The sequence below is a fragment of the Coregonus lavaretus genome (assembly GCF_964263955.1).
Source record: "Coregonus lavaretus genome assembly, chromosome: 34".
In the NCBI taxonomy this organism is placed as follows: domain Eukaryota; kingdom Metazoa; phylum Chordata; class Actinopteri; order Salmoniformes; family Salmonidae; genus Coregonus; species Coregonus lavaretus.
The window spans coordinates 17,203,392-17,231,255 of NC_140021.1; the positions used below are offsets into that span (position 1 = coordinate 17,203,392).

General features: G+C 44.6%; 1 protein-coding gene across 1 annotated transcript; it reads left to right on the forward strand.

The window, feature by feature from the left end:
- The first annotated feature begins 37 nt into the window (after positions 1-37).
- On the forward strand, positions 38-27,864 carry LOC311108999 (noelin-3-like). The gene is made up of 6 exons (XM_084151782.1): positions 38-540; positions 16,569-16,712; positions 20,043-20,198; positions 24,626-24,845; positions 25,894-26,000; positions 26,426-27,864. The coding sequence occupies exons 1-6, from the start codon at positions 472-474 to the stop codon at positions 27,101-27,103; spliced, it is 1,374 nt and encodes a 457-aa protein (XP_084007908.1). The 5' UTR covers positions 38-471; the 3' UTR covers positions 27,104-27,864.

The window sequence follows — 27,864 nt, forward strand, 5'->3', positions numbered from 1 at the left end:
TGGTAATGAAAGCTCCAACACATACTAACCTATCACAGAGGGAGGTGTGTGTTTGTAACTGTTGCCTGTTCTGATATGTTGCCTATTCACCGAGTACTGCGTGGGGAGTGGCAGGTCTTGGCACTGATCAACATCAATACAAATGTCTCCCCAACACCCAGGACACACACCAAATGATGTCATATCTGTTGTGCGACTCCCCTGCAGTCTCGTAGATCTGTCTCGTCACCTGGCATAAACTTTTCTCTGTGGGGTCACTGGTGTGTGTTGATCAGACCGGCGCGTTCGCTCTGCTTCACACAAGAGTCCTCGGAGCGGTGGGAATGAACGTGGATCTATCCGTCTTGTTCCAGTGGAGCGCTCTGAACCGCGGTGGGCACAGCCTATACAGGCAGCGACGCGGACACAGTCCTGCAACGAGGGCTGTGTTTGAATAAAGCGAGAAAAGTGTAACTGTTCCCGATAGACAGAATGCGTGCTCTGTTTAGTGTCCTGTACCCGGTGATTTCAATCACCGTCTTCGGATTATATCCGTCAATGGTGAGTTTCCCTCCTTATTTCTCGGCATGTCATGCGGTCTTTGCATGTTTCATTGTCTGTGTTTCAGTATCTGCTGTCTTGTGCATTATTTCAAATTTATTGACATAGCATTGTTTAATTGAAGTAAAGAAAATCAATCAAAACAGTTCCAAATGATTTTATGTCCTCAATTATGCATTCTGCGTTTTATGGCATTCGATTTGTTTTGGCTTTGCCTGCAATAACTCGAGAAACTGTGTCTGAAAATATTCAAAATATGTAAACCATTCACAATATGAGTATATCGAGAAAGTATTTGTTTTAGAGTGATTGCGAATTGTGGAATAACTCTCATTTGAGTCTCCTGAAAACAGTAGGCTCAAGCAGTGGATCCCTTTATGATGTTATGCCTCGGAGCACGCACCAGAGACAAACTTTACAGTGATTTAAAAAAAAAGCTTACTGCGGAACTTAAATAAATCTCAACAATTGATACATATATACATGATGTATTCTACTAACACAATCAACGGTCACAGTTTATGTATCTAGCTTTCCTTGAATTCCACAGTAGGCTGCTGTATTGTGTCATCCCTTTCCCAGAGCATTTTGTTAGTAAACGAATACTTGCTTTAATAGTGAATCTGTGTAGTCTATGGAAGCTATATTCTTGTTTTATGTCGCATCTAAACCTTCACACACCATTCCCTATGATGCGTATTCAAGTCTTGGATTTTAGGTAAAAGAGTGACAGGTTGTGTTATCCCCTTCATGGATCATCTCTGTTGAAACTTCGGGCGAATAAGAAACGCGCTTGGACTAGCGGGCACGTGTTTGCGTGGTGCTGTCTGTATGATGATGATAGGTGTGGAACGGTGTGGAGCTGTCCACTATTTCGTTGTTCTGAAACCATCCCTCAACAATAGCGTGCTGTCTCTTGCTTATGAGTTTTATTTCATGTCGATTCCCGATCTCATTGAAAAAATTAAAGACAATTGGTATTCTAATATCAATATTTTCTGCATCTCTAGAGGACCAATTTCATTTTCAACTGAGACACGTCTATATATTAGTCCATACATAAATGTATGTTCCCATTAAACTAGCATTTTATTGATAGCCTAATACAAGTGACAGTTAACTTATCGGTTGGTTAATTAGGCTACTGTATAAACGTTTTCTGAAATATGCACCATGGGCTACGTTTTAATACGCCACCAAATATGGGTCTATATATTAGTAAAAAACAACATGTCACAATTTACAGTAGGCCTAGTTTAATCATTTGATCGCAATTTTGTGACAGTCAGACCATTCTTAAGCAAACCTCTAGCATTATTAAACAACCCGGTGTAATTTCATGATCTTCACCATCAGATGGCACCCTGCAGTGTACCTAAGTAGATCCCTACACCCACAGAGAATGAAATATAGGCCTAAATATATTCAGTCCCCTGTGATTGTGTGTCAGGCAACTAATTGTAATGTTGCTGAAAAGGGTTGACAGATTCATGATTAAAACGATGCTGGGGAATTTGTGTTTTGATTACAAATTATATTACCCACCTGGAGGACATATCGACAGCGGATGATGAGGCTTCATTGAAGATTGGAAGGGGGCTAAAAGCACGCACACGCAAGAACGTGCATAAACACACACGCACGCACACACACACGCACTATGTCTGTGTTTCCAATGTTAATTGAGTTATTAGCTGCACAATTCGTTGAGACTAGAATACAGCTTTTGTAGGTGTAAGGCTGAATGAGATGAAAATGTCTCTCTTGGTATATTAAAGCTGTAGATATGATCAAATGATTGTGTTTTGTCTCTTGAATGTATCTCTTAGATATGACATTGGGTTCCTCCATTATACCACATTGTGAGAAAACATTATTTGATGTGAAAATTGAATGTGCAACTAAGAGGGGACAGAGAATGCCAACAGATCATAATATTTTCCACTAAAAATTGATTATCTCCTGTTCCCTTGTAGATATGAAATATTAATTGTTCAGTTCAGAAGGCTTGGCTTGGGAAAGACTTTCATTCAAGCTGAATATGAGATGAGGAGACAGTCGAACAGAGAGGACAGGATACACACACCTTAGGGATGAAAATCCTTGACATGCATCTCTCTCTCTGTCTCTCTATTTCTGCCTCTGTCTCTCTATCTCTCTCGCTCTCTTTCTCATGTCTCTCTGTATATGTCTCTCTGTCTGTCTGTTTCTGCCTCTCTGTCTCTCTATCTCTCTCGCTCTCTTTCTCATGTCTCTCTGTATATGTCTCTCTGTCTCTCTATTTCTGCCTCTCTGTCTCTCTATCTCTCTCGCTCTCTTTCTCATGTCTCTCTGTATATGTCTCTCTGTCTGTCTGTTTCTGCCTCTCTGTCTCTCTATCTCTCTCGCTCCCCCACTCCCATCTCTCTGTGAGTCAGCACCACAGCTCTCCATTTTCTTCTGAATTAAAGATGACACGCCTAACGATGTGACAACAAAAACAAAACAAACCCACAGCAACACAGTGACAACAGTGTAAACACAACCATTAGTTATAATACATGTCAGTTTTCTCTGGGTCCTTGTCTTCTAAGCTCAGGGGTATTGGATCGGAAATAAATAAAATAGTGCATTATTGTGTTACACTGGGGATGGTATGCACTTAGTATTGTTTACTCTTTATCCATTTCTTAGCCCTCTCTATATTAGAGTTCTAACAGGATGAAAGAGTGACAAACTAGTTGGGAATTTACCCAACATCTTTCACTGATGCTTTTTGACGATGTGACAACTGGCCCTAGTCACTGCTGTCTTTGTAGTTTGTGATGATGTGTGGGGTTGTTATTGTTGGAAATAGAAATCAAGCAATGCAGGTGATCAAAGAAAGACATTTAGTATTCCCTCAGTGTCTCCCACTATAGCTATCCATATTAGTCACACAAGTAAATAGATAAAGACTCCAGTCCATTGACAAATATGTGAAAATGATCCAATTCAAGGAAGTGATATCACTCTCTAAATTAAAATGCCACTTCATTCGACATTAGACTTTCTTTAGATTGCAGCTTTACCTCCGTCTGACCGATTATAGCTCTACGAATAATTCCAGACACAGACACAAACAGTCATCACATTATTACGGACACATGCAGTATGTTCAGACCACTACCGACATAGCTATCTTATATCTCTCTTCTTCTCCACCCCCACTGTCAGACTATCACAGGCGGAGCTATCCCTCTCTTCTCTCCTCTGTCCCTCCTTCCCTTATTAATTACAGTAATTGTGGTCCTGAGGGGTGTTGCAGACAGTCCCCATATCAGACACATATCACTGCACACCACCGAAGGCCTATAATAACAGAGAAGAATGGAATAGAAGTTTGTCTCAGTAGACTTCCACCGTGCAGTATCAGCAAGCAAGCTAATTATGTGGAATGCCTGTCAATAACTATCATTCAATATCAGTTAGAGGTTCTCTTTTGTTTCTTGTTACCATCATCATTAAATGCCACTTAATGTTAGTTTAATGTTTTTGGAAGGTGTACGTAGGTTGAGCTTCTGTATGTGTGCTGTCTAAATGTACTGTACTGTACCTTGAAAATGTATGTATCAAGAAGTACTGCATGTATTATACAAAATCATAATCCATGCAGACAAGGTCAGTACATAGTTCAGCTAGGTAATCGGATAGAAAATGTCTCCACTTACCTGATGCTAATTTGAAGAGTCATAATGTATCACTCTAGAGTGCTAACAGCATTAGTCAATATCAGTCCTTTAATTGATTATTGTTCTTGTAACACATAGATGCAGCAAATCTTGATAATACTTGCTTTCATTTTACATGAACCAGTCCTTATAAACAGAACCACATACTGGATGAATGAATGAATTCATATTTTATTTTCATGTCAAATCACCTTTTTGGCGACCCATCCCTTACAGGATCAATTGACACATTAAACAAACATTACAATGGCGCGTACAATGAGTCCTCCGGTGTACTCTGCACCGCATTCAAATAATTAAAAATATCAACATGATAATAAGTAATGTTAACCAAGCAATAACAATTACCTCCAAGCCTTCAAACTAAGAGATAATGTTTGATCGCTCGCTCATGATCTTCCATTCATTGCGATTATGACAAACACTGTGGCTGGCTGTTTCGTCTAGGTGATCCATTGCAGTACATGCACAGCAGGAGGACAATAGAGAGCGTGAAAGATAATGATTTTGTGTAAAAAGATGATGTCTGTAGAAGAATGTGTGAGACAGTGTGCTGTGGTATTATCTATTCACAGGTAGGGTAAGAGGAGGCAGGGATCTGCCACGCCTATAGGAAATGAATATCTCTTGTACACTCTCTCTCCATATATTCTTCTCTCTCTCTCTCTCTCTCTCTCTCTCTCTCTCTCTCTCTCTCTCTCTCTCTCTCTCTCTCTCTCGCTGACACACACACCTTCTTCCCCATCAGCACCAACACCAATCAGTCATGAACCAAAGCCTCCCTTCCATCTCTCTTCTCTGTATATCTCTCTTGTTTGCAGCGCTACACTATGTGTTGTTGTTCTGTTTGGAGGTCACCATTTGTTATTTTGAACCTTGGCTGACTTACATGTCTGTCTCTATCTAGTTATGGAGATCTGTGCAGGCACACACATACACACAAACACACACACACACACACACACACACACACACAGCAACTCCGACTTCATCTTATCCACCATTAGAGCAGAAATGTTAACTCGTTTAAGGAGTATGATCATCAATTCCAGGACAGACATGTGCATTCCACTTCAGTTGTTCACGATCTCTCATAGCTTTTATAGAGACAGTTTGATCGATTAAGGTAAATGAATAGTGATGTCCATGAAATTGGAAGTGTGGGCTGTTTTGTTGGCTTGTTTGTTCAACATCCTTTATACTGATAGGCCAGAGCTAGTTTAGACAAGGCTGACATCATTTGTCATACAACATGTGTGTGTGTGTGTGTGTGTGTGTGTGTGTGTGTGTGTGTGTGTGTGTGTGTGTGTGTGTGTGTGTGTGTGTGTGTGTGTGTGTGTGTGTGTGTGTGTGTGTGTGTGTGTGTGTGTGTGATGCAGACAGTCCCAATATCAGACGTGTGTGTGTGCGTGCGTGTCTGTGTGGTTGTGGATGAATGTGTGTGTGTTTGTGTGTGTGTGTGTGTGTTCAATCATTTATCTTGGTTTCATCCCTGGGTTAGTTTCAGACCACTACAACTCGAACTGAATGGATCTCAACCCCACTATCAACTGTCTGTGTATTTGTTTGTACTGTGGGCGGTTAGGTGTTGAAGTTAGCTCTGCTAAAGGACGTGTCTTGCATATTAAAGCACCATTCAAACTGTACATCAAAGCAACACGGTTATAGGACAGAGTTCACACAAGTTTTATGCACAGAGGATTACAAAATATGAATAGCAACATTTTGAGAACTGCAGGGCATTTTCTGTCTCACACACACTACAGTACAGTGTACCTCTCCAGCCAATACACAGTACACTCAAAATCGATTATACAATTTTATTTGTCACATGCTTCGTAAACAACAGGTGTGGACTAACAGTGAAATGCTTACTTACGGATCCTTCCCAACAATGTAGAGAGAAGAAAATAGAGAAATAATAATAAAGTAAAACACATAATAATAAAAGTAATAATAGATACACAATGAGTAGCGATAACTTGGCTATATACAAGGGGTACCAGTACTGAGTCCATGTGCAGGGGTACGAGGTAATTGAGGTAGATACACTATATATTCAAAAGTGTGTGGACACCTCTTCAAATGAGTGGATTCGGCTGTTTCAGCCACACCCGTTGCTGACAGGTGTATAAAATCGAGCACACAGCCGTGCAATCTCTATAGACAAACATTGGCAGTAGAATGGCCTTACTGAAGAGCTCATTGCCTTTTAACGTGGCACCGTCATAGGATGCCACCTTTCCAACAAGTCAGTTCGTCAAATTTCTGCCCTGCTAGATCTGAACCGGTCAACTGTAAGTGCTGTTATTGTGAAGTGGAAACGTCTAGGAGCAACAACGGCTCAGCCGCGAAGTGGTAGGCCACACAAGCTCAAAGAACGGGACCGCCGAGTGCTGAAGAGCTTAGCGCATAAATATTGTCTGTCCTCAGTTGCAACACTCACTACCGAGTTACAAACTGCCTCTGGAAGCAACAACTGTTCGTCATTAGCTTCATGAATTGGGATTCCATGGCCAAGCAGCCGCACACAAGCCTAAGATCACCATGCTCAATGCCAAGCGTCAGCTGTAGTGGTGTAAAGCTCACCGCCATTGGACTCTGGAGCAGTGGAAACGCATTCTCTGGAGTGATGAATCACGCTTCACCATCTGGCAGTCCGACGGACAAATCTGGGTGCACGGCGGATGCCAGGAGAACACTACCTTTTCATGGTTCGGGCTAGGCCCCTTAGTTCCAGTGAAGGGAAATCTTAACACTACAGCATACAATGACATTCTAGACGATTCTGTGCTTCCAAATTTGTGGCAGCAGTTTGGGGAAGGCCCTTTCCTGTTTCAGCATGACAATGCCCCCGTGCACAAAGCGAGGTCCATACAGAAATGGTTTGTCGAGATCGGTGTGGAAGAACTTGACTGGCCTGCACATAGCCCTGACCTCAACCCCATCGAACACCTTTGTGATGAATTGGAACGGTGACTGCGAGCCAGGCCTAATCGTCCAACATCAGTGCCCGACCTCACTAATGCTCTTGTGGCTGAATGGAAGCAAGTCCCTGCAGCAATGTTCCAACATCTAGTGGAAACCCTCCCAAAAGAAGAGTGGAGGCTGTTATAGCAGCAAAGGGGGAACAGGATTTTGGAATGAGATATTCGACGAGCAGGTGTCGACATACTTTTGGTCATGTAATGCATGTACATATAACTAGGAATAAAGTGACAGATAATAAACAGTAACAGCAGCGTATATGATGAGTCAAAAAAGTGCAAAAAGGGTGAATACAGATATTCCGGGCAGCTATTTTGTTAACTATTTAATAGTATTATGGCTTGGGGATACAAGCTGTTCAGGGTCCTGTCCTATTGGTTCCAGACTTTGCATCGGTACCGCTTGCCATGCAGTAGCAGAGATAACAGTCTATGACTTGGGTGGCTGGAGTCTTTTACCATTTTTAGGGCTTTCCTTTGACACCGACTGGTATAGAGGTCCTGGATGGCAGGGAGCTAGGCCCAAGTGATGTACTGGGCCGTCCGTACTACCCTCTGTAGCGCCTTGCGGTTGGATGCCAAGCAGTTGCCATACCAAGAGGTGATTCAGCCAGTCAAGATGCTCTCAATGGTGCAGCTGTATAACTTTTTGAGGATCTGAGTTCTCGTGCCATATCTTTTCAGCCTCCCGAGAAGGAAGAGGCGTTGTTGTGCCCTGTTCAACTCTGTGTTGGTGTGTTTGGACCATGATAGATCCTTAGTGATTTGGATACTGAAGAACTTGAAGCTCTCGACCCGCTAAACTACAGCCCCATCGATGTAATTTGAGGCATGCTCGGCCCTCCATTTAACGTTGGCCATGATCAGTTCCTTTGTCTTGCTGACATTGAGGGAAAGGTTGTTGTCCTGGCACCACACTGCCAGGTCTCTGACCTCCTCCCTATAGGCTGTCTCATCGTTGTCAGTGATCAGGCCTACCACTGTTGTGTTGTCGGCAGACTTAATGATGGTGGAGTTGTGCGCGGCCATGCAGTCGTGGGTGAACAGGAAGCACAGGAGTGGAATAAGCACGCACTCCTGAGAGGCCACCATGTTGAGGGTCAGCATGGCGGATGTGTTGTTATCTACTCCCACCACCTGGGGGTGTCCCGTCAGAAAGTCCAGGATCCAGTTGCAGAGGGAGGAGTTCAGACCCAGGGTCCTTAGCTTAGTGATGAGCTTGGAGGGCGCTATGGTTTTGAACGCTGAGCTGTAGTCAATGAACAGCATTCTCACGTAGGTGTTCCTTTTGTCCAAGTGGGAAAGGGCAGTGTGGAGTGTGTCGTGATGTGACTAATATTAATATGGTGACTGTTATTTATCGAATCAACTAACTATGTTTAATTGTCACTCGATTAAATGAATCATGTAACAATTAACTCATTAGGAATTTGGGGCACCATGGAAGAAGTTGTTTAATGAGTTACCATCTCCCCGAATTAAACTCTTATAAGATATACATATTATATATCGCTAACAGTCACTTATTAAATAATTACCTCTTATCAGTCTCATTCTGAACATCTCATAATCCTTGAAACTGCAAGAACCCTAACCTTATTGATGAATCAGCAATACACAAACTGGCTTAATTATTTATTTACTAACTAACTAAATAATAACACAGAATAGAAACACACACACAGGTTATTGATTACTAACGTAATACAATGAAAACAGTGTCACGTCTCCTCCCATTACTCCCCTCTGGCGCTCTGATTCGCCGGTCTACTGAGCCACCGGTCTGAGCGCACCACCTCGGCAACACCGGAAATGGAAACCCAACGCACCCTAATCACCTCCAGCGCACCTGCACCTCATCATTTCATCACCACCCCTATATAGCACTGGACTGTTCAGTGTTGTGTTGTGTGTGATTGTTAGTGTCATGTTGAATCAAATTAAATCACATTTTATTTGCCACATGCGCCGAATACAACAGGTGTAGACATTATAGTGAAATGCTTACTTACAAGCCCTTAACCAACAATGCAGTAAAAAAAAAAAAGTGATAAGTAAAAGATAAAAGCAAATAACAAAAGATCAGCAGTAAAATAAAATAACAGTAGCGAGGCTATATACAGGGGGGTACCGGTACAGAGTCAATGGGCGGGGGCACCGGCTAGTCAAGGTAATTGAGGTAATATGTACATGTGAGTAGAGTTAAAGGTACTATGCATAAATAATAAACAGAGTAGCAGCAGTGTAAAAGAGGGGGATGGGGTGGGGTGGGGTGGGGTGGGGGGCAGTGCAAATAGTCCGGGTAGCCATGATTAGCTGTTCAGGAGTCTTATGGCTTGGGGGTAGAAGCTGTTAAGAAGCCTTTTGGACCTAGAATTGGCGATGCGGTACTGCTTGCCGTGCGGTAGCAGATAGAACAGTCTATGACTAGGGTGGCTGGAGTCTTTGACAATTTTTAGGGCCTTCCTCTGACACCGCCTTGTATAGAGGTCCTGGATGGCAGGAAGCTTGCCCCTAGTGATGTACTGGGCCGTACGCACTACCCTCTGTAGTGCCTTGCAGTCGGAGGCCGAGCAGTTGCCATACCAGGTGGTGATGCAACCAGTCAGGATGCGCTCGATGGTGTAGCTATATAACTTTTTGAGGATCTGAGGACCCATGCCAAATCTTCTGTCTCCTGAGGGGGAATAGGCTTTGTCGTACCCTCTTCACGACTGTCTCTGTATCTGGCGCATCGGCGTGGGGCATCTCCATTGGACCAAGCCAGGATAGCGCTGGTGATTTCACTACTGAAGGGAAAGGCACTGGATTGGGCCACAGCAGTCTGGGAAGGAGGTGAGGCCGCGACGCTTCCCTACTCCACCTTCCTCACTCGGTTCAGGGCGGTGTTCGATCATCCCATGGAGGGAAAGGACGGGGGTGAGCATCTCCTCCAGCTACAACAGGGAGAGGAGGCCGCGTTCGAGTACGCCCTGAGCTTTCGCACGGTGGCGGCGTTTTCCGACTGGAATGAGCGTGCTCTGCGCACAGCCTTCAGGAGAGGCTTACGGGAGGACATCACGATGGAACTCGCATGTTGGGACGACGAGATGGACCTTGATACCCTCATCCCCACGTCCATTCGTCTTGACGACATGTTGAGAGACCGACAACGTTCCCAACACCACCCGGAGCCTCGACACTCACCCCATCTGAGCTACGGAAGCCGCCCTGCCTCCGAGTCCTCACCCATGGAGGTGGGCAGCACCCCCTACACCACCACAGACCACAGATCTCCTGGTGGCTCCCTATCTAGGCGGTATGACTCCTGCTCCGTGAGTGTCATCACCTGTCACCAAACCATTGTTTTTAGTTCCCCTAACGGTGAATGGTTCTTCCTTCTCTTCGCTTTCCACGGCAATGATAGATTCTGGATCAGCGGGGAACCTTATTGATAGGGAGCTGGTCTCTGAATGGGGGTTACCCACCGTGCCCCTGCCTTCTCTGCTACACGTCACCTCGCTGGACAATAAACCCCTTGGATCAGGCATCATTACGCACGTCACTCTCCCCATCACCATCACCATTCCCACACTACCGGAGCACCACGAGGAGCTGTCCTTCCACATCGTTACGTCACCCCTTCACCGGATCATCTTGGGTTGCCCTGGCTCAGACGACACAATCCCACCATCAATTGGATCACCAAGAGGATCACAGCCTGGTCCCCCTCATGCCGGAGGACCTGCCTACCGGTGGTTTGTTGTTCCACATCAGTGGAGAGTCCGGAGTCCGCCCTCCAGCCCAACATTCCACATGAGTACGCAGATCTCTCCAATGTCTTCTCTGCCTCCAAGGCTAAGTGTCTCCCTCCTCACAGGCCCTGGGACTGCACAATTGACATGCTGGAGGGTCAACACCCCCCGAAGAGTCGCATTTACTCCCTTTCCATAGTGGAGACTGAGGCCATGGAGAAGTATGTGGCGGAGACCCTGAAACAGGGGTTCATCAGATGCTCTACCTCTCCTGCCTCCGCCAGCTTCTTCTTCGTGGCCAAAAAAGACGGAGGACTGAGGCCATGCATTGACTACCGGGGGCTGAACGCAGTCACCACCAAGTACCGGTACCCCCTCCCTCTGGTTCCGTCGGCCATGGAGCAGCTGCGAGGGGCCTGGTACTTTACCAAGTTGGACCTGAGGAGTGCCTACAACCTGATCCGAATCCGGGAAGGAGACGAGTGGAAGACGGCATTCAGCACTACCTCAGGCCACTAAGAATACTGCGTCATGCCCTACGGCCTCGCCAACGCACCTTCCGTGTTCCAGTCCTTCGTTAATGACGTGTTCTGAGACATGCTGAGTAGAAAGGTGATGGTGTACATCGATGATATCCTGATCTACTTGGCTATGTTCGAGGAGCACTTCGGGGACGTCCAAGCGGTCCTACTCCACCTCCAACACAGCCTGTTGGTGAAGGGGGAGAAATGCGAATTCCACCAACAGGCCATCTCCTTCCTGGGATACAGGATCAGTCCTCAGGGGGTGTTCATGGAAAGAGCGAAGACGGATGCCGTCAGGTCATGGCCAGTCCCCACCACCATCAAGGGCCTACAGAGCTTCCTGGGCTTCGCAAATTTCTACTGGCGTTTCATCAGGTCCTTCAGCTCCATAGCCGCCCCGCTCACCTCTCTCCTTAAGGGTGGGCCTCAGAAGCTGGCCTGGAACCCTGAGGCTGACGCTGCCTTCAAGAGGCTGAAGGAGAGGTTCACCACAGCGCCCTTCCTAAAACACCCAGATCCAGCTCGTCCTTTCATCCTGGAGGTGGACGCAACTGAGGAGGGCGTGGGTGGGGTCCTCTCCCAGCGGCAAGGTAAGCCAGAGAAAATGTATCCCTGTGCCTTTTTCTCAAAAAAGCTTACTCCCGCAGAGAGGAACTATGGAGTTGGAGACAGGGAGCTGTTGGCGGTGGTCCTTGCTCTGGAAGAATGGAGACACTGGCTGTAGGGCGCAGTCCATCCATTCCGGATTCTCACTGTCCACCGGAATTTGGAGCACATACGGGCAGCGAAATGGATGAACTCTCGTCAAGCCAGGTGGGCCCAATTTCTTACTCGCTTTCAGTTTATTCTGTCCTACCGCCCAGGATCCCAGAATGTGAAAGCCAACACACTCTCCAGGATGCACCATACCAGAGAAAGGAAGGATCTGGGGGGTCCTATCCTTCCTCCGTCTCTCATCGTGGCACCTGTCATTTGGGATGTGGATGAAGACATCCGCCTGGTGGCTCAGGAGGTCCCCGCCTCCGGGGCACGTGTATGTACCCACACGGGTCCATGACCGCCTGCTGATCTGGGCGCACACCACCCTTACGGCAGGGCACTCCGGTGAATGTTAACCTGTTTAAAGGTCTTACTCACATCAGTGATGGAGAGAGTGATCACACAGTCATCTGGAACAGCTGGTGCTCTCACGCGAGCATAAAAGGCATTTAGCTAGTCTGGTAGGCTCGCGTCACTGGGCAGCTCACGGCTGGGTTTCCCTTTTTAATCCGTGATAGTTTGCAAGCCCTGCCACATCCAACGAGCATCAGAGCCGGTGTAGCAGGATTTGATCTTAGTCCTGGATTGAACTTTGCCTGTTTGACGGTTCATCAGAGGAAGTGGCGGGATTTCTTATAGCAGCTCTAGCCTTTAGCTCATTGCGGATGTTGCCTGTAATCCATGGCTTCGATGCACTTATTAATGAAGCCAGTGACTGATGTGGTAAACTCCTCAATGCCATCGGATGAGTCCCAGAACATATTCCAGTCTGTGCTAGTGAAACAGTCCTGTAGCTTAGCATCCGCTTCATCGGACCACTTCTGTATAGAGCCCGTCACTGGTACTTCCTGTTTGAGTTTTTGCTTGTAAGCAGAAATCAGGAGGATAGAGTTACGGTCAGATTTGCCAAATGGAGAGGGAGGGAGAGCTTTGTTTGCGTCTCTCTGTGTGGAGTAAAGGTGATCTAGAGTTTTTTCGCAGGTGACAAGCAGGTAGAAATGAGATGACGGATTGCAGTTTTCCTGCCATAAAATCACCGGCCACTAGGAGCACCACCTCTGGATGAGCATTTTCTTGTTTGCTTATGGCCCTATACAGCTCGTTGTGTGCGATCTTAGTGCCAAAATCGGTTTGTTGTGGGAAAAAGACAGCTACGAAAAATAAATAGTATGGTCTACAGCTTATCATGAGGGATTCTAAGTCAGGTGAGCAGAACCTTGAGACTTCCTTAATATTAGAGATTGTGCACAAACTGTTGTTAACAAAGAGACACTCACCATCCCCCCTTGAGTTTACTCGAAGCTGCCGTTCTGTCCTTCCGATGCATAGAAAAACCAACTAGAATATTATCCATGTCCTTGTTCAGCCAAGTTTCAGAGAAACATAGGATATAAGTTCTTCAGGTCCCGTTGATAGGATAGTCTCGAACGGCGCTCGTCCAGTTTGTTCTCCAGTGATTGTACATTCGCCAATAGAACAGATGGTAGAGGTGGATTATTTACTCCCCACCGTAGTTTCATCAGGGTACCCCCACATCGCCGTCTCTTTCTCTTCCAAGTGTTGGGGATTAGGGCCTATGGTTCCAGGTCTCTGTAAATTAGATAGAAAAGCATCTGCTACAAGGCTGCATTGGTTTCACACAGAGATACACTCCAAAGGCTGGTCATTAATCATTCTCACAAAATACCATTCAATGGAGCCATCGCCAGTGGACCAGCACTGTTTTACTCCCTGCACAAGCATCTGGAGTTGTGTATTTTTCTCTCCCTTTCCTTCTTTCTTTCTCTTTCTATCTCTCTCTCTCTCTCTCTCTCTCTCTCTCTCTCTCTCTCTCTCTCTCTCTCTCTCTCTCTCTCTCTCTCTCTCTCTCTCTCTCTCTGAAGTGAAACAGCAACAGAAAGATGAGTTTATAGTTCAGCCTTGAATGGGATGGTTGTCTGAGAGTTGCTCTTTTAAAGGAATGGTGAAAAATAAAACACACGGGGCGATGTGATTGGCTATATTCAAGACTCTGGTTACACAGGCAGAATGACCTTGTTTTAATATAGTGGCCTTGTTCAATGCCCAGAGTACCCTTTAAGTACCTCCTTATGTGCATTTTACCAGTAATCCTATGGTCTCATGAGTCTTCTCAAGTACCACCTGTGGATAGACCAAGTACAGTGCCTTGCAAAAGTATTTATGCCCCTTGGCGTTTTTCCTATTTTGTTGCATTACAACCTGTAATTGAAATGGATTTTATTTGGATTTCATGTAATGGACATACACAAAATAGTCAAAATTGGTGAAGTACCCCAAGAGACTTGCAGCTGTAATTGCTGCAAAAGGTGGCTCTACAAAGTATTGACTTTGGGGGAGGGTGAAGAGCTATGCACATTCAATATATATATATATTTTTTTGATATTTCTTGTTTGTTTCACAAGAAAAAATATTTTCCATCTTCAAAGTAGTAGGCATGTTGTGTAAATAAATTTTAATTCCAGGTTGTAAGGCAACAAAATAGGAAAAATGCCAAGGGGGTGAATACATTCGCAAGCCACTGTACTCCTGGTTGGGAACCACTGCTATAGATCACTAGCTACAGTGAAGGAAAAAAGTATTTTATCCCCTGCTGATTTTGTACGTTTGCCCACTGAAAAAGAAATGATCAGTCTATAATTTGAATGGTAGGTTTATTTGAACAGTGAGAGACAGAATAACAACAATAAAAATCCAGAAAAACGCATGTCAAAAATGTTATAAATTGATTTGCATTTTAATGAGGGAAATAAGTATTTTTACCCCCTCTCAATCAGAAAGATTTCTGGCTCCCAGGTGTCTTTTATACAGGTAACGAGCTGAGATTAGGAGCACACTCTTAAAGGGAGTGCTCCTAATCTCAGCTTGTTACCTGTATAAAAGACACCTGTCCACAGAAGCAATCAATCAATCAGATTCCAAACTCTCCACCATGGCCAAGACCAAAGAGCTCTCCAAGAATGTCAGGGACAAGATTGTAGACCTACACAAGGCTGGAATGGGCTACAAGACCATCGCCAAGCAGCTTGGTGAGAAGGTGACAACAGTTGGTGCGAATATTCGCAAATGGAAGAAACACAAAAGAACTGTCAATCTCCCTCGGCCTGGGGCTCCATGCAAGATCTCACCTCGTGGAGTTGCAATGATCATGAGAACGGTGAGGAATCAGCCCAGAACTACACGGGAAGATCTTGTCAATGATCTCAAGGCAGCTGGGACCATAGTCACCAAGAAAACAATTGGTAACACACTACGCTGTGAAGGACTGAAACCCTGCAGCGCCCGCAAGGTCCCCCTGCTCAAGAAAGCACATATATAGGGCATCTGAAGTTTGCCAATGAACATCTGAATGATTCAGAGGAGAACTGGGTGAAAGTGTTGTGGTCAGATGAGACTAAATTGGAGCTATTTGGCATCAACTCAACTCACCGTGTTTGGAGGAGGAGGAATGCTGCCAATGACCCCAAGAACACCATTTCCACCGTCAGACATGGAGGTGGAAACATTATGCTTTGGGGGTGTTTTTCTGCTAAGGGGAACGGACAACTTCACCGCATCAAAGGGACGATGGACGGGGCCATGTACTGTCAAGTCTTGGGTGAGAACCTCCTTCCCTCAGCCAGGGCATTGAAAATGGGTCATGGATGGGTATTCCAGCATGACAATGACCCAAAACACACGGCCAAGGCAACAAAGGAGTGGCTCAAGAAGAAGCACATTAAGGTCCTGGATTGGCCTAGCCAGTCTCCAGACCTTAATCCCATAGAAAATCTGTGGAGGGAGCTGAAGGTTCAAGTTGCCAAACGTCAGCCTCGAAACCTTAATGACTTGGAGAAGATCTATAAAGAGGAGTGGGACAAAATCCCTCTGGAGATGTGTGCAAACCTGGTGGCCAACTACAAGAAACGTCTGACCTCTGTGATTGCCAGCAAGGGTTTTGCCACCAAGTACTAAGTCATGTTTTGCAGAGGGGACAAATACTTATTTCCCTCATTAAAATGCAAATCAATTTATTACATTTTTGACATGCGTTTTTCTGGATTTTTGTTGTTGTTATTCTGTCTCTCACTGTTCAAATAAACCTACCATTAAAATTATAGACTGATCATTTCTTTGTCTGTGGGCAAACGTACATAATCAGCAGAGGATCAAATACTTTTTTCCCTCACTGTATATGATATTCTAGCTACCAGCTCACATTGAAAAATGTTGTCTGTCGTCTAACGTCATTTACCCACATCAAGGATTCCCTTCACTGATATTTTCCTGTGTGTGTGTGTTGTGTGTGCATGTAGACAATCGGGCCTAAGGAGGGTTGGCAGGTGTACAGCTCGGCCCAGGATGCCGATGGTCGGTGTATCTGCACGGTGGTGGCACCTGAACAGAACCTCTGCTCCAGAGATGCCAAAGGAAGACAGCTCCGCCAGCTACTGGAGAAGGTACCACTCTCACCCACACACAGCAGACACTAATACAAACTACCCCTTAGTCTCTCTCTCTCTCTCTCTTTCTCGTTCTCCCTCCCTCTGTCTCTCTCGCTCTCTCTTTCTCTCGGTCCTCTGCTTTCACCCTTTTGAGCTCTTTCCAGGAATCTGCTGACCTTCATCGGATGTGTCGGATGCACACACATCACTTACAATATAATGAACACACAACCCCTACCATAGAATGAACACACAACACCTGCCATGGAATTAGCGCACATCAACTACCATAGAATGAACACACAACAACTACCATCGAATTAAAACACAACAACTACCATACAATTAACACACAACAACTACTATACAATTAACCAACTAGCTCTCACAGTCTCACGTCAGAATTAGACGTTCATCCATGTTTCTCAAACGTCAAATTTCGAAGTTGTTGCAAACATCACATTTCGAAGTGTTTAAGGTTAAGTTTAGGCATGAACTCAGAATATTTAAGGTTAGGGTTGAGTTCAGGCATTAACTCTGAAATCCTAAGGTTAACTCTCAATGATTCATGTAAGGGTTAGGGTTTGAGATAGGCTTAACCCTTTGACACGTACAAACAAACGGGTGTGATCATTCTATAGTGGTCCTTGCAGCGTATGCTCAAACTGGTGTGATTAGAAATGCTTATTTAGAAAGTCCAGTTTAGAATGACGCAACAGTCAGAGTTTGAGCTGGCCACACTGATTTTTCACAGAAACATTTTGCAGCAATTACAGCTGCAAGTCTCTTGGGGTATGTCTCTATAAGCTTGGCACATCTAGCCACTGGGATTTTTGCCCATTCTTCAAGGCAAAACTGCTCCAGCTCCTTCAAGTTGGATGGGTTCCGCTGGTGTACAGCAAACTTGAAGTCATACCACAGATTCTCAATTGGATTGTGGTCTGGGCTTTGACTAGGCCATTCCAAGACATTTAAATGCTTCCCCTTAAACCACTCGAGTGTTGCTTTAGCAGTATGCTTAGGGTCATTGTCCTGCTGGAAGGTGAACCTCCGTCCCAGTCTCAAATCTCTGGAAGACTGAAACAGTTTTTTTTTCTTCAAGCAATGGCTTTTTTCTGGCCACTCTTCCGTAAAGCCCATCTCTGTGGAGTGTACGGCTTAAAGTGGTCCTTTGGACAGATACTCCAATCTCCGCTGTGGAGCTTTGCAGCTCCTTCAGGGTTATCTTTGGTCTCTTTGTTGCCTCTCTGATGAATGCCCTCCTTGCCTGGTCCGTGAGTTTTGGTGGGCGGCCCTCTCTTGGCAGGTTTGTTGTGGTTCCATATTCTTTCCATTTTTTAAATAATGAATTTAATGGTGCTCCGTAGGATGTTCAAAGTTTTGGATATTCTTTTATAACCCAACCCCGGATCTGTACTTCTCCACAACTTTGTCCCTGACCTGTTTGGAGAGCTCCTTGGTCTTCATGGTGCCGCTTGCTTGATGGTGCCCCTTGCTTAGTGGTGTTGCAGACTCTGGGGCCTTTCAGAACAGGTGTATATATACTGAGATCATGTGACACTTAGATTGCACACAGGTGGACTTTATTTAACTAATTATGTGACTTCTGAAGGTAACTGGTTGCATCAGATCTTATTTAGGGGCTTCATAGCAAAGGGGGTGAATACATATGCACGCACCACTTTTCCGTTATTTAATTTTGTGCATTCTTTGAAACAAGTTTTTTTTTTTCATTTCACTTCACCAATTTTGACTATTTTGTGTATGTCCGTTACATGAAATCCAAATAAAAATAAATTTCAATTACAGGTTGTAATGCAACAAAAATATGAAAAACGCCAAGGGGAATGAATACTTTTGCATGGCACTGTAACTGTCCTGTTGCGTAACAATCACATTTTGGAACAGTGAGTGCATTCTGACATCACGTGCATAAAACAACTCATGCTAGGGGGACCATTAGAGATATTTGGAACTCACGCGTGAAAAGGTTAAAATAAAACATCTCAAAAACAACTTTCTATCGCTGGATTCAAACATGCAACCTTTGGCACCAGAGGCAGATGCTTGCCCATCCGCCACCCCCGTCCTCAATGTCCTAGCAAAACCCAAACCTACTTGAAGGTAACAGCGCTCACTGTTGCCCTGAGTGGCTGGTTACCACGTCATCTCCCGACATCCTCAGACATGGATGGACGTCGAATACTGACTTGTATCACGGGTGACCTGGCTGCAATTAGCACACAACACCTACCATATAATTAACACACAACACCTAACATAGAATCAACACACAACACCTACCATAGAATCACCTAGAAACAATGTAACAGCACTCGGCAACATCTTAGGAACACTTGTAGTGGAAGGGTTAAAAGTCATAGTACACTGCAAAGGGAGTTTTATCTTTTTACAATGAAAGATCCCTTATAGAAGATACTGTGTATTAAGTGCTGAAACTCAGTATACACAGTTATTTTCTTCACTCTGAGGTGATCTATCATACACATTACTGTACCTCTGCGATGCCAGCGCATAAGTAGAGGGATTTAAGAGAATGTAATTAATACCTGTGTGTATGATGAATGGCTTTGGTTGTTAATCATATGGGAGGAGAAGCTAATCTTATTATTAATATGCAGATGTATGCATAATTTTGTATCTATTATTGTCTGTTAAGGAGGATCATGTTGTTAACTTTTGATTCATGTTTTTTAATGCTTCAACATGGTATAAATATAAGAAAAATAAGGCACAGATGGATCATGTCTTGACTAATTGTATTATTATTTTTTCAACATCCATTTCAGGTGTAGGGCCATATGTTCAAATACAGTTTTCAAACAGGTCTGAATTCCAACTTGTCTTGAGGTGTGTATGTAATTCAGACTTTCACGTACATTAAGCCATGCTTTGTTGTCAATTGGAGAATGGGAATGTTACACCTAAATCAGAGTTACACAAGGATCTGAAGTTAGGAGTCAATTCAGGAGTCAGTGTTGGCCCAGTACTGTTTGAGATGGTTGTATAGATTTCATTTAGCCTGGTCCCGGATATGTTTGTGCTGTCTTTCCAGCTGCTATGGTCATTGACATGCACAACACAAACAGATCTTGGATCAGGCTAGATGTGTTTGTCTTGTTTGCTGTGGTCCAGGTGCAGAACATCTTTCAGATGGTTGTTGTACATGTGTTTGTCTTGTTGGTAAAACTTTACTTCCAATTATGATATGTAACATTCATAAAGGATTCATAAAACCTTTATATGCATGACATGTATGTCTCTGCTAAAAAACCTCTACGTCTCTGTTACAACATATACAGTATTTACCCTACTCTGGTCCAGGTGCAGAACATGTCCCAGTCCATTGAGATGTTGAACCTACGGACTCAGAGGGATTTCCAGTACGTCATGAAGATGGAGAATCAGATGAAAGGGCTCCGGACCAAGTTCAGACAGGTAGAAGATGACAGGAAGACTATTATGGCCAAGAACTTCCAGGTACAGAACATTACAGTACTAGAATACATTGAAGTACAGCACTGGAATACATTGACGTACAGCATATTACAGCAGATTACAGCACTAGAATACATTGAAGTACAGAATATTACAGCTCTAGAATACATTGAAGTACAGAACATTACAGAAATAGCATACATTAAAGTACAGCACATTTTTTATAAACAGGCCCAGGTGTTTTTCCTGACCATATGACCTGACTAGAGATGTTTTATTACGATTTTAAACACTGAGACACACACATAGGGAAATATCTTAGATCAATTAAAAAAAAGAATATTATATATATATATATATATATATATATATATATATATATATATATATATATATATACTTCTCCACGTACCCATATTTCACTTTAATTTCATCACCCCTTTTTTTCCTCTACTCCACTTTTCCTTTTCCTTATGGCTCAGCCTGGCATCAGAGCCAGACGAAGCATACTATACGTATTTATAGAGACATCCAAGATGTATGATATGTACTAATGGTCTAGTTACTTTAGACAGAAACGAAATTAGGGAGGTTTGTCGGGGAGGATGGTTGGGCGTATATTGTGACTGTCTAGCAATACAAAGGTTCTGTGTTCGAGTCGCGTAGGGGACAACTGTAACATCATAGCTAACCCTTCCCCTAACCCTTTGTCACACCCTGGCTCTGGGGACTCTTATATGTTGAGCCAGGGTGTGGATTTTCTATGTTTAGTTTTTCTAGGTTTTTGTTCTAGTTCGTTTTGATCTATGTTGGCCAGGGTGGTTCCCAAACAGAGGCAGCTGTAGCTCGTTGTCTCTGATTGGGGACCATACTTAGGCAGCCTGTTTTGCACTAGTCTTTGTGGGATCTTGTTCCGTAAGGTTTGTTTTGTATTAACCTAGGACTTCACATATCGTTTGGTTTGTTGTTTTGTTCGTGTGGTGTACTACAAATAAAATGTACGCTTATCACGCTGCGCCTTGGTCCGTGTCTTCAGTCGACGATCGTGACAGAAGATCCCACCTTAAGAGGACCAAGCAGCGTGCCCAGGAGGAGAAGATGGCGATGTCGCAGGTGGGCAAATGGTGGTCTTGGGAGGAGATCTTCGCGGGCAGAGGGCCATGGGCAAAGGTAAATGCCCAGGCAGGAGAGGAGAAACGGTGCCAACCGCGCCGACGACGGACAAGCAAGAGGCAACCCCAAGAAACATTTTTTGGGGGGCACACGGCGTGGATGACGGGGCAGCAGGAGGCAGCTACAGGGCGAATCTGCGGACTAGGAGAGGAGGCCACCAGGTTACGGGGGCTATTGGTCATGAGGGAGAGTGTAGAGGCACGGCGAGAGGAACTGGTTAGGCAGCAGAGGGAGCGGAGGTTTAGAAGGAAACCCAGTCCTGCTCCTCGCACCAAGCAAGTGGTGTGTGTCACCAGTCCGGTCCGGCCCGTTCCTGATTCCCGCACAAGGCCAGTGGTGTGTGTTCCCAGTACGGTCCGGCCCGTGCCTGCTCCCCACACTAAGCCTGTGGTGCGCGTTGCCAGCCCGGTCCGGCCTGTTCCTGCCCCTCGCACCAAGCCAGTGGTGCGCGTCGCCAGCCCGGTCCGGCCTGTTCCTGCCCCTCGCACCAAACCAGTGGTGCGCGTCGCCAGCCCGATCCGGCCTGTTCCTGTCCCTCGCACCAAGCCTGTGGTGCGCGTCGCCAGCCCGGTCCGGCCCGTTCCTGCTCCCCGCACCAAGCCAGTGGTGCGCGTCATCAGCCCGGTCTGGCCCATTCCTGCTCCCCGCACCAAGCCAGTGGTGCGCGTCATCAGCCCGGTCTGGCCCATTCCTGCTCCCCGCACCAAGCCAGTGGTGCGCGTCGTCAGCCCGGTCCGGCCCGTTCCTGCTCCCCGCACCAAGCCAGTGGTGCGTGTGTCCAGTCCGGCACGGCCCGTGCCTGGTCCGGCACCGGTCAGCTGCTCCGCTCCGGAGCCAGAGCAATCCGCTCCACCGGTGTCCAGTCCAGCTCCGGGGGGGGGGGGGGGGGGGGGGGGGGTACTGTCACGCCCTGGCTCTGGGGACTCTTATATGTTGAGCCAGGGTGTGGATTTTCTATGTTTAGTTTTTCTAGGTTTTTGTTCTAGTTCGTTTTGATCTATGTTGGCCAGGGTGGTTCCCAATCAGAGGCAGCTGTAGCTCGTTGTCTCTGATTGGGGCAATACTTAGGCAGCCTGTTTTGCACTAGTCTTTGTGGGATCTTGTTCCGTAAGATTTGTTTTGTATTAACCTAGGACTTCACGTATCGTTTGGTTTGTTGTTTTGTTCGTGTGGTGTACTACAAATAAAATGTACGCTTATCACGCTGCGCCTTGGTCCGTGTCTTCAGTCGACGATCGTGACACCCTTATTCTAACCTTAACCCATTTCACCTAACCTGCTACTTAAATTATCCTAACCTTTGTCGTTAGTTCTTCTAACTACCAATGTAAATTATCCCCTTAATTCTCCTTTGTTGTTAGCACGCAACAAGCAACCTAGTCTCAGAAAAATACATATAATAGTATATGTCTTAAAAGATACAGTGAGGGAAAAAAGTATTTGATCCCCTGTTGATTTTGTACATTTGCCCAATGACAAATAAATTATCAGTCTATAATTGTAATGGCAGGTTTATTTGAACAATGAGAGACAGAATAACAACAAAATAATCCAGAAAAACGCATTTCAAAAATATTATAAATTGATTTGCATTTTAATGAGGGAAATAAGTATTTGACCCACTCTCAATCAGAAAGATTTCTGGCTCCCAGGTGTCTTTTATACAGGTAACGAGCTGAGATTAGGAGCACACTCTTAAAGGGAGTGCTCCTAATCTCAGTTTGTTACCTGTATAAAAGACACCTGTCCACAGAAGCAATCAATCAATCAGATTCCAAACTCTCCACCATGGCCAAGACCAAAGAGCTCTCCAAGGATGTCAGGGACAAGATTGTAGACCTACACAAGGCTGGAATGGGCTACAAGACAGTTGGTGCGATTATTCGCAAATGGAAGAAACACAAAATAACTGTCAATCTCCCTCGGCCTGGGGCTCCATGCAAGATCTCACCTCGTGGAGTTGCAATGATCATGAGAACGGTGAGGAATCAGCCCAGAACTACACGGGAGGATGTTGTCAATGATCTCAAGGCAGCTGGGACCATAGTCACCAAGAAAACAATTGGTAACACACTATGCCGTGAAGGACTGAAACCCTGCAGCACCCGCAAGGTCCCCCTGCTCAAGAAAGTACATATACAGGGCCGTCTGAAGTTTGCCAATGAACATCTGAATGATTCAGAGGAGAACTGGGTGAAAGTGTTGTGGTCAGATGAGACCAAAATCGAGCTATTTGGCATCAACTCAACTCGCCGTGTTTGGAGGAGGAGGAATGCTGCCTATGACCCCAAGAACACCATCCCCACCGTCAAACGGGGAGGTGGAAACATTATGCTTTGGGGGTGTTTTTCTGCTAAGGGGACAGGACAACTTCACCGCATCAAAGGGACGATGGACGGGGCCATGTACCGTCAAATCTTGGGTGAGAACCTCCTTCCCTCAGCCAGGGCATTGAAAATGGGTCATGGATGGGTATTCCAGCATGACAATGACCCAAAACACACGGCCAAGGCAACAAAGGAGTGGCTCAAGAAGAAGCACATTAAGGTCCTGGAGTGGCCTAGCTAGCCTCCAGACCTTAATCCCATAGAAAATCTGTGGAGGGAGCTGAAGGTTCGAGTTGCCAAACGTCAGCCTCGAAACCTTAATGACTTGGAGAAGATCTGCAAAGAGGAGTGGAACAAAATCCCTCCTGAGATGTGTGCAAACCTGGTGGCCAACTACAATAAACGTCTGACCTCTGTGATTGCCAACAAGGGTTTTGCCACCAAGTACTAAATTATATTTTGCAGTGGGGTCAAATACTTATTTATCTCATTAAATTGCAAATCAATTTATAACATTTTTGACATGCGTTTTTCTGGATTTTTTTGTTGTTATTCTGTCTCTCACTGTTCAAATAAACCTACCATTAAAATTATAGACTGATCATGTCTTTGTCAGTGGGCAAACGTACAAAATCAGCAGGGGATCAAATACTTTTTTCCCTCACTGTATATAAGTTACATCATCCAATTTGTATGCTATTGTACGACTGGGTAAGACGTACGATATTTTAAGTCCTCTAATTTCTATCTTAATGTAACATAATGTAATGAAATACAGTATATCACACTAAATGGACCGAACAAATGTACGTACCAAATCCCATGAATTTCCTTTAGACAAGGTTGTATGGCTTCCTATCACCTCTCAGAAGGTGTGTTAAGCGTGTCTTAAGTGGTTTCTGTCTCCCCTATGGGATTTCTCTTAATCCAGGCCATTCTGTCTTTGTCCTGTGCCTGTCTCTGCTCAAGGAGCTTAAGGAGAAGATGGATGAGCTGCAGCCTCTGATCCCTGTTTTGGAGCAGTACAAGACAGACGCCCAGCTCATCTCCTCCTTTAAAGAGGAGATCAGAAACCTGTCCATGGTGCTCACAGCCATCCAGGAGGAGATGGGGGCATATGACTATGACGAGCTCTACCAGAGAGTCCTGAGACTGGACAGCAGGCTACGCAACTGCATGGGAAAACTCAGTGAGTAGAACCAGACCAATATCAACTGCATGGGCAAACTCTGTGAGTAGAACCAGACCAATATCAACTGTATGGGCAAACTCAGTGAGTAGAACCAGACCAATATCAACTGCATGGGCAAACTCAGTGAGTAGAACCAGATCAATATCAACTGCATGGGCAAACTCAGTGAATGATCCATTGTGTATTTTTGGCTCACTCTACAATAACTGTATATGGAGAAAATCAAGAATTCCTCACATGAACAGTGTTGGACTGGCCACCCCTCATAGCCTGGTTCCTCTCTAGGTTTCTTCCTAGGTTTTGCCTTTCTAGGGAGTTTTTCCTAGCCACCGTGCTTCTACACCTGCATTACTAGCTGTTTGGGGTTTTAGGCTGGGTTTCTGTACAGCACTTCGAGATATTAGCTGATGTAAGAAGGGCTATATAAAATAAAATTGATTGATTGATTGATTGATTGTTGTATTCCACTGGGTATGGAGACTCTGAAGAGACAAACTCAGGATAAGATCTTTGTATGAGATCAGTTTTACTTGCCATATATATTCTACTATATTACTCTACCTGATCTTAAAGGGAAAAGGGATGAAAGGATCTGATTTATAAAAGGTAATGGCATAATGGAGATGAAAGATTGAGTATCTTGATATAAACATAATATTAATCACAATTTCTTTCATCTGTGAATTAGTTGGAACCTCAAATACATTACTATGCATGTGCGTTTGCATACGGTATTATGTGTGTGTGTTTGCATATATCTGCAATATCTGCAAAACCATGTGGGATACCACAAGCAGTACTGTAAAGCCCAGTATTAGTAAACAGCTTTCGCATGTAGTCAATACCTACTGCCAATTGATTGAGTCCGATATGATTGCCTTAGGCATTAGACTCGAGTGTACGTGTTTCTGCCAGCCTGGTTTTAATATGCACAGTGTTGTTGAGTAAACTCTCCGGTGGCACAGGCATGAAATTGGCTTGAGAAATCTAGTTAGAAGAAGAGGAAAAAACAGTACATCTTATCGCTGCATTTCTTTATTAACAGCATGCGGGAAATTAATGAAAATCACTGGACCTGTAACAATAAAGACATCTGGCACCCGGTTTGGGGCATGGATGACTGATCCACAGGCCTCTCAGAGAAACAACAGGGTGAGTTATGGGATGGGAGTGGAGGAGGTGGAAGGTGGCTGGGCGTCTATGTTGGTGATAGCTCTTTCTCTGTGCGTGTCTCTGGTGACTACATCTCTGTTTTGTTTTCAGAGTATAGGGCAGGATTTATAACAATAATTTAATATTGTCATGACCAAACATCATGGTGTTGATTTTCAAATAAGGCTGTTTCTGAGATGGGGATATTTAATTGCTTCTCTGATGCAGAGTATAATTTCCTTTGATTTATAAGGCATGTGAAGTGGTTCATATGTTATATTCATAAGGGAGATGGAGGAAAAGGTGACCTTTTCGTAAAGATATTTTTGCATGTTTGTTGCATGTTTATTCAGTCTGTGTTCAGTGTGATAGACATCAGTTTGTGGTTTCCACTAATTCCTCCTATTCATCTTTCTTTGACATAGGTCTGGTACATGGACAGCTACACCAACAGTAAGATCGTACGTGAGTACAAGACCATGGAAGACTTTGTGGCTAATGTGGTGTCTCGAACCTACAACCTCCCATTTAAATGGGAGGGAACCGGTCATGTGGTGTACAATGGATCCCTCTACTACAACAAGTACCAGAGTAACATCATCGTGAAGTACAGTTTTGAGACGGGTCGGGTGCTGGCTCAGCGGGCTCTGGAGTACGCCGGCTTCCACAATACCTACCCCTACTCGTGGGGCGGATACTCCGACATCGATGTCATGGCCGACGAACTGGGCATGTGGGTGGTGTACGCAACCAATCAGAACGCAGGAAATATCGTCATCGCCCAGATGGACCAGGACACCCTGGAAGTCCAGAAGACGTGGAACACAGAATACTCCAAACGGAATGCGGGGGAATCCTTTATGATCTGCGGAACACTCTATATCACCAACTCTCACCTGACGGGTGCTAAGGTCTACTACTCATACTCCACCAAGACCTCCAGCTATGAGTACACAGACATCCCTTTCCACAACCAGTACTTTCACATGTCCATGTTGGATTATAACGCCAGGGAGAGGGCGCTCTATGCCTGGAACAATGGACACCAGGTGCTGTTCAATGTCACTCTGTTCCACGTCATCAAAACCGAAGACGACTCCTAGAAGACAAATGAGAACAAATGTCAGATGTCCTCATATGGACACCATACAAATTAGAAAAACAACTCTCAAAAAGAAAACACCATCGTTTGTCATATACAAGGGACCTTGTGCTAACTACCTTGTTCATGTTTTTTGTTTTTTTTTTCCTAAAGTGAACTGTGCTGTCTTTACATTGCCATTACTTGAATAAATCGCCTTTTTTTGTATTTTCTGGGCCAGAACACTTGTGACTTGAACACGGACAGAATGGCATTCCATTTCCATTCTTCCTTTTTTAACTTCTTACATCGCTGCTGAAAAGACAACTTTACTGTATGGCCTTATTTACTGCTGTCTTATGGTTCTGTATAAGCCGAAGGCTCTCGATTGCTTTTGTGCATGAATGTCTGACATTTTGTCTGATGTAATTTATGATGATATATTAGCTATGTTTCTGTTCCAGACATGTCCTTTAGTTCTCACAGTGTTTGTGGTGACGTCTATTTAAAGTATTTAAACCGGGGAGGTTGAAAGTCATCCTCTCCAGACCATGAATGTAGAGGTAATTTATAACAAAGCAAAATGGACAGTCTTATAAACTTATTAAAAATATTACAGTAGCAATTTCATGTGGAGTTAAGTCCATATTTTTTTATAAAATACTGTATCATAAAAGCGTATCCGTTTTTATTTGTACATGTTTAATAAGGCAATACATACTCTTATAGTAAAAACTGAAATGAACCAATCCAGCACCAAATAAATCCAATGCTTTTATCTTG